The sequence below is a fragment of the Glandiceps talaboti genome, chromosome 1 (genome assembly GCF_964340395.1).
Source record: "Glandiceps talaboti chromosome 1, keGlaTala1.1, whole genome shotgun sequence".
Classification (NCBI taxonomy): domain Eukaryota; kingdom Metazoa; phylum Hemichordata; class Enteropneusta; family Spengelidae; genus Glandiceps; species Glandiceps talaboti.
Genome location: NC_135549.1, coordinates 427,501 through 435,957, shown reverse-complemented (window position 1 = coordinate 435,957; position 8,457 = coordinate 427,501). Strand labels below are relative to the sequence as shown.

The 8,457-nt window shown below is 36.3% G+C and overlaps 1 protein-coding gene across 1 annotated transcript in view; it reads right to left on the bottom strand.

Moving 5' to 3' along the window:
* Window positions 1-1,438: 1,438 nt before the first annotated feature.
* Window positions 1,439-8,457, bottom strand: part of LOC144438206 (short transient receptor potential channel 4-like) — a 40,441-nt gene continuing 33,422 nt past the window's right edge. Inside the window, exons 6-10 of the mRNA XM_078127252.1 lie at window positions 8,078-8,457; window positions 5,429-5,627; window positions 4,295-4,468; window positions 3,283-3,324; window positions 1,439-2,501 (exon numbers count right to left, since the gene is read on the bottom strand). The exon at window positions 8,078-8,457 is cut by the window's right edge and continues 276 nt beyond it. Coding sequence (XP_077983378.1) covers window positions 2,112-2,501; window positions 3,283-3,324; window positions 4,295-4,468; window positions 5,429-5,627; window positions 8,078-8,457 — 1,185 coding nt within the window. The 3' untranslated portion in view covers window positions 1,439-2,111. The remainder of the gene's footprint in view (window positions 2,502-3,282; window positions 3,325-4,294; window positions 4,469-5,428; window positions 5,628-8,077) is intronic.

Below are 8,457 nucleotides of genomic sequence, written 5' to 3'. Positions count from 1 at the left end.
TCAGTTGTGCCTTCTGTTTCCCTGATGATTTGATCAATTAAAAAGGTTTGGTTGTCATAAATCCATACTTTGAGTTGATTTTTCATCACTAACATTGGATTTGTTGAACGTATTTTCTGGGAAATAAAGAGTTACGTGTTCTATTTGCCCTATCTTTAGTTTAAACTAGCACCGATCAACATAACGTCACCAACACTGCATGGGAAAAACCTGCTACGGTACATGTACAAGAGAAAATAAATACTTCATGCAACGGAAATTTCTATAATTGTACGGAATGTTGAATATGTAAAAAATCAGTTTCGATTATTTACAGTAGAATAGTTACGACTGATGGTTTGATCGATTTGTATAATTATGGTAATGAGTAAAATTGACGTCATGGTGACGAGGGCATAATATGCAAATTTACTTAACGAGCCGTTCTTGCACGTCAATATTTCTTTGTGAATGCTGTCTCTGAAACTAATAAGAAAATTTGAAATTTCTAAAACACTGAAGGGTCTAGTACCTTGTCATTGTAAAAACGAATACATCGTGAGAAATATCAAATACACCAACTTTCTGTTCTATCGAGGCGATAGTGTCTATTAAAATCTTTGACAGATCTTAATGGTGAAAGTATCATAATCAGTCTCAATCGTATTGCTAATTAACTGTCGATGTCTGTTTACCAAAACGGAAAAAACACATACTGGCAATTACTTGAATAAACTTACATAAAATATTACAACACAACACACTACAATGCAATGCATGCTTGAAAGTCAAAATCTTCACAATTAACATTAAACCTGAAAACAAGGAGTGCAATAGTGTAAATATCGACACTAGTCTGATGTAGTGAATAAGGCTTATAATCTTTAATTACCTCTATATCCTTCATTTGTCGTACTTTATTTTTTATTTTGTTTTTCTGAGAGTGAGCTCCTCCTTCCTACATCTGACCCAGAATTAAAGGAGTTCACGTTCAAATCCCACCCACCCAATGAGAACGCGTGTTAATTACATCGAAAACATATTTAAAAAATCGGCTACAGTACGTCAGAACACTTTGTTCCAACAGAGCCCGAGCGCATAGTGCAGACAGCGATGTTATTATTTTGCTGTTTGTTCGGTTTGCTTTCACTTTCAATCCTGGAGTATTAACTGTAAGGCGGACTTTGATAGGTTACGCTTACATGCAAGATTTGGACGTATGGTATTGTGTCGGACGTGGGAAGAAACGCTCACTCATGATAAAAAAGATCAGACAACAATAAACGTAGAAAATAGAGGTAAACAAAGAAATAGAGCTGTACTCAGTTTATCAGACTTTAATTAGATTGAACCATGATATCAAGCATACTTTAATAACAATGCGTTCGGTTTTCAATTAAAACACTACATTCTACTACAAATGTGACTGAAAAATCCGGTTTAAATTAAATGGTCTACATCTCAATAGAAAGCAATGAAAAAAAACAATTGAGGGATGTGGTACACTTGTCAACATGTTAAACACTTCTGTAAGTGAGAGATCGATTTACAGAATATAACGTTAATATTGTTACTAAACTGGTATGCTACACAATAGTTCTGATTCATTTGAAAGTGTTCTATCTGTCTTTTACTCGATTTTCTTATATTTGTGGAGAGGTGTAACTTATAATGTTTGTGTCAGTATTAAAGGACCTTCAAATCTCTTTAAAATGAAGAGTTTCTACCACTGCTTAAGAAGCGTTTGCAGTTTAACACCAAAGACGCTAAAATGGCGATACCATTTACTATTACAAGTACTAAATATTAGGATGTTAACATCGCGACACAGTATTTTTCACATGTGTCTATTTCTCGATATTACATTGTCCTTCGCAGAGATCCGATTATATTGATTATTTATGAAATGTACATCAAAATGACTTCATTTTAACTTAATATTGAAATATATTTTGCGTTTTCGCCGTCACGGGTTTACTTTAACCATCCACAAAACAGAACGATATATTGACCAAGGAATGACAGAGGATATATACATTGTCACAATATCCTGGGTCGTTATAAAATCTAAGCTAAATGTCGCCCACTTGTGGCTTAATTTGAAAATAATTTTGTTTAGTTCCGTGTTATTTTCAAACGGTATTCTCGTCATCAGTGCAGTAGTCTACGTCACCATCATCATATCGATCTGCATAATTCAACGGTTTGTTTATCAGTCCAATATCGAGTAAAGTTTGTTGGGTCAGTGGAGAAGGATCTGGAGTCTCGTCAATGACACCTCTCAGAGCATGTTCAATTTCACTTCCCGGATAAGGATGAGGTTTGGCGGGTTCACGGTCAATCTGGCCCTGAATGTCTGTCATTCTACTGTCCATGTTGGTCAGGCTCTGCAACATGTCAAATTTCAAATTTGATACATCCAGTTTGATTTGAGACAGCCATTGGTCTTGACGTTGGTCCTCATCATCACCTACACGCTTCTTTTGGAAGAAGTATCTTTGTACTAACTGTTGAACCAGTTCCTAGAGAGAAAGTCGTAAAAAATGAGGGAAACATAAACGTTCTACTCATTATAATTCGGTTGGTTTATACCGTACCGATCCAATATCAAATAAAGTTTGTTGAGTTGTGGGATCGAGAAGGGTTGATCCGTAACCTCGTCAATAACGTCTCTCGTCGTTATTGAATATTACACAAAAAATTGAAACAATTGTAAGTCTACGTGTACAAGATGTATTTGTACTTTGTTTGTTTCACATTGCAAACTATTTTCGTCTTTAATTTGAGTGTTTATCCCATGTTTCCCTCTGATCCCAGTTCTTATAAGTTAGTGTAGTTTCGAATAAAAAAACATTCCGAGTCCGCATCCCTTAGCTCTTAATCTACAAACTAAAACATGACCAATGACACTTGCCTCTTGAAGTACGGTGAAACGACATCTAAAATGACGCATTAGACGTCTATCAATCATTTACTGAATCACCGTGACTAATGGGCTTATGATTCAGCTTGCTCACTTTAAAGAATATGGTAGATATTCGTATGGGATTAGAATAGGGTAGATATTCGTATGGGATTAGAATATGGTAGATATTCGTATGGGATTAGAATATGGTAGATATTCGTATGGGATTAGAATATGGTAGATATTCGTATCGGATTAGAATATACACAGAATCTGTACATGCTCATGGCTCTTTAAAACGGAATTAATGTCTTTGTCTTACTTTTACCTTGCCGAACTGTACGCACACAAGAAACAGCGCAGCAAACGGTCAGATTGGGACAGAAAACAATACTTACTCTGTACTCTTTATCCTTTTGTATAATAAGAGTTTTCTTTCTCTGTTAAAAAACGCAAACATTCATACAATTTATAGTCATGTAAACCTCAAAACTACTCACTATTTCAAAAATGTTTGAATATGGCAGGTAGGTTATGTCTTCAATCTTTTGTTGAAATCAAGTGTATTTTTCTTTTCAAATGTTGTTTTTAAAAAATACTTCCGATCTTTTCCGATTATCACACTATTTGAACAAATAAGAGGGCTTCGTGTTTTAACGTTTCTAAAATGTTTAGGGAAGTTTATACAATTATTATTATTGCTAATTCTTATTATTTTGCCAAAAAACGTAAGTTTTAATTTGTAGGGAAAATGGAAAAAAAATGAATTTCACTGCAGCCACTGTTTTATTGCTTTGTTTCTCGGAACATATACGGGTAAACTCAAATGAATTCTTGATGGGTGGGGAACTCACCTATCAAAAGAAATAGAACCACAATGACTTTAGCCTAGAGTGAAGTCGTATGGGATTTTTGGCTATCGCCTCTTCCCATCACGCCTAGTATAACCCTAACGGTTGTGTATTCAAACCGAAAATTAGATTACGATGTCATGATATGGTAATCATGTTTACATGGCACTGCTCCACTCTTCTTAGTTCTAATCACATGACGTCATCTCATAGCGGGTAAATAATAAAAAAACAACCTAAGAATTTGTGCCGGTTTTCTGACCGATGCTTCATTAAAATAGAAGGTCGATAGCGTTTTTCTAAGCATGATTGGAAGTGGTAGTAGCCAGAATCCCCATACGACATAACTCTGGGATACCATGGTTGTATACATAATTCACCATCGTAATCGTGGTAAACATCATTTTTGAATTTAGTGCGATGGCCATTGAAGCAGTGGGATTGTAATATATTGTATTTATTACTGTAATAGTAGTACAGACGATCGTGGCATACATTCAATGTTGTTAATTTGATTTTCATGTCAAGCTTTCGCGGTATGTTGTCATTTCAGGCTTACCTTTTTTCTCATGTTAGTGTTTCCATTAAATTTACGTTTTACTAATCGTACAATTTTTCGGAAAGTGTCCCAAGTTGGAAACATATTAAATGGTGGTGCTAACGCCGAACTTTTATCATAATATCTCAGCCATAGTCGAGATCGGGAATACTTCCATTCAATGTCAGCGTCTTGCTGTCGGAGAAATACCATGAATACATACAATAACAATCATTAGTGTGCTCTGATGTATTTTTACTTTTTATAATATTAAAACAAACTGAACAACATTCATTTATGTTCAGAAAGTAAGTAAATTTTGTTAATTGGATTTGGTATTAGTTTGTCAATATGTGTCATATACCATCGTAACTGACAGTATTTTCAATAATTCTAATAGGTTGAAATAGAATGCAGTGACAAACGGCAATATGTCTTGACCTTTATAGATAATCTGACAACTCTGAGGAATGCTTTACGTACACACAAACTGAGTAAATAATTGGTTGTAGGCTTAATAGCGGGTGACTGACAGACGGGCTGATTGATTTACCAACTGGTTTGATTATTCATTGACTGACTGACTGACTGACTGACTGACTGACACACACACACACACACACACGCGCGCGCGCGCACTAACTAACTAACTAACTAACTAACTAACTAACTAACTAACTGACTGACTGACTGAATGAATGACCGACCGACTGACTGACCGACTGACTTATAAATGCATGTTACTCATATGACATTATTAATTGGTGGCGTGCCTCAATCTGTGTGTATGTTACTAATAAGACTATTGTAAATTGACGGCGTACCTCGATATGTGTGTGTATGTGTTACTAATATGACATTGTAAATTGGCGACGTACCTCAGTCTGTATATGTGTTACCAATATGACATTGTAAATTGGCGACGTACCCCACTCTGTGTATATGTGTTACTAATATGACATTGTAAATTGGCGATGTACCTCAGTCTGTATATGTGTTACCAATATGACATTGTAAATTGGCGACGTACCCCACTCTGTGTATATGTGTTACTAATATGACATTGTAAATTGATGACGTACCTCAATCTCTGTGTGTGCATATATATGTGTTACTAATAGAACATTGTAAATATGACATCGTAAATTGACGTACCTCAATTTGTGTGTATGTGTTACTCATCATGGCGATAAGGATATTCAACAAGACTACAATAGCAATCACATGGTACAAGGCATACAGCGTTTGACCAACCATTTCAGTAAACCAATGATCCATACCAATGATCTTCAAACTCGATAGGTCAGACAGGCCAAACAATGTCCAAAATAATGTTAGAGTCGCTTGAACAAGACTGAAAATAAAATGCACATGAATTATCAACACTCGATATCACGGTCACCTATTCATTGCGACCTCTATGACAGCGCAATGCATGGTCGTTATAGACAGGTTGTACCGTCTATAACAACTATACAACTTAACCTGTTATGTTCTAAGCACTTCATTACATATGGTGTGGACATACTAATGATGTTCAAAAACGAAGTTGACAACAAAATACTTATAGTTTCGTCACGAACCGTTTGAAAGGAGAGTGTGTGAGCTTTGTGATGATACAGATACTGTAGAAGATGAAAGTCATTTCCTCTTTCACTGTAAATTTTATTCAGATCTTCGAGCCTTATATTTTGATTTCATTGACGTGGCGACCTTCAATGTTCTCCCTATTGGTGATAAGTTTAAGCTATTACTTCAGGATAATGTGAAAGCTACGGCCAAATTTATTGAAGCGGCATTTCTTAAACGCAAAAACTTTATACAGGTTAAGTTGACTTGTTATTTGAATTTCTGTGCTTAGCTGTTTGGCTACCTTTTGTTTTGCAAATTACTGTTGAGGTGACTTATAAGTCCACTCGTTGGGCTGGGAGGTGTTATTATTTATTGTTCTTTTTTGTCAATGTAAACTTTTCAGGTAAACCTCATGTCACTATAATAAACAATTATACATTATGCATATAGGTATACGATATCCAATACCTAGTATATATGTAATACTCAATACTATATGATATGATATGATATATGACATGATAACATGATATATGATATGATATGATATGATATCATATATATATTTTTAAACAAAATACACAAGTTATGGTACGGAGTCGTTACTCAGAGTTTCACGCTTGAATGCGATCTTCAGACGACTAACTGAAATTCAAGTGATAGAATTCGAACTCGGATGTGATACGCGTTGGGGAGTGACATGGTGGAATGATAGAACGTATTTGTTTTCATGGCGGCACTTGGAAATCAGTTCTGATCGTTTATTGAGAAGCCCCAATTTTCACAAAGATCTTCAATGACATCAGTCTGAAGATAACCATCGAAGGTAACCCGAAAATTGTAAATTACCTCGATATCGTATTAGACCTTTCCAGTGGGAAATATTACCCACACAGAAAACCAAATGACAACCCAGTCTACATCAACCCACAGTCAAATCACCCACCGGTTATCATCAAACATCTCCCAGCAGCCATAAATAGAAGACTATGTGACATCTCATGTAATCAGAATGTTTTCAACCAGGCAGCACCCCTTTATGATGACGCACTCAAAGCAAGTGGCTATAAAGACAACCTTGCTTACACAGATAGAATTGACACCATCAAGAGATGGAGAAATAGGAAACGTAATGTCATCTGGTTTAATCCCCCATACAGTCAAAACGTAAGCAATAACGTCGGGAGAATTTTCCTCCAACTTCTTGGGCGTCACTTTCCTAAGGAGCACAAGTTACATAAAATTTTCAACAAGGGGAACGTGAAAGTGAGCTACAGTTGTATGAATAACATGGCTTCCATCATCAAAGCTCACAATAATATGATCCTTAAACGCGGAAACGAAGCTCCCATGGGGACATGCAACTGTCGTGATAAATCAACTTGCCCGTTTGATGGGAAATGGCAATCAGACAATATCGTCTACAGCGCCCAGGTCAAAATAAACAACAGAGATACCAAATCCTAAATTGGCTCAACAGAAAACAGCTTCAAAACGCGTTACGGCAACCGCACGTGTTCTTTCGCCAATAAAAAATATGGAAATTGTACAGAACTTTCAAAGTGTGTCTGGAAAATAAAGGAGTCGGGCCACCAGTATTGCATCAACTGGGCTATCGTAGCCCATGCAGCCGCCTACTCTAACGCAACCAAAAGGTGCAACCTGTGTCTTACCGAGAAAATATTTATCAGAAGTGCGAACAAATTGGGGCTTCTCAATAAACGATCAGAACTGATTTCAAAGTGAAAATGAAAACAAATGCATTCTATCATTCCACCATGTCACTCCTCAACGCGTATCACATCCGGTACCAGTTCTTCTGCGAGTTCGAATTCTATCACTTGAATTTCACTGAGTTAGTCGTCTGAAGATCGCATTCAAGCGTGAAACTCTGGGTAACGGCTCCTTACCATAACTTGTGTATTTTGTGTAAACACAGCTCTACTTCTCAGTATTGAGCACTTTTCCTTCAGTTTATGACTTTCTTCTTACACTGAATTAGTAATATATATATATTTATATATGTTCCTATATGAATATCTAGTTGTATATAGTTTACACATTATATGTACATGCATATTGGAGTTAAATAGATAGATAGATAAATAGATAGATAGATAGATAGATAGATAGATAGATAGATAGATAGATAGATATTAGATAGATAGACTGATATTAGATAGATAGATATTAGATAGATCGACAGTTATGGGTCAGATTTGGACAACTTACGTTTGGTATGGTGGTTTGCACTGTCTCCCAGAATTGGCTAACTCACATGGTGGTATATCACTCTCACCGTAATGGAAGTACAATTGATTAAGGCCAACCGAAAAGGCAAACCATACCAAAGTAAATATGCTAAGGAAGCGAACAATGTCATACGTCATTCTACCCAATGATATCTGCATTGGTCCAACTTGAAGGTGAACGACAGTCAAACGTATAACCCTTAAAAAACTGATCACCTTAGCTAGAGCAAATATACCATCCGCGACCAATATGGGATGCAAGGCATGCAGCATCGCTAATGGCGAATCGCTTCCAGTGCCATTTACTGCAATCCCTGAACCAGAAGTCCCTGGACGCTTTGGTAATCGTCTAGCTGCACG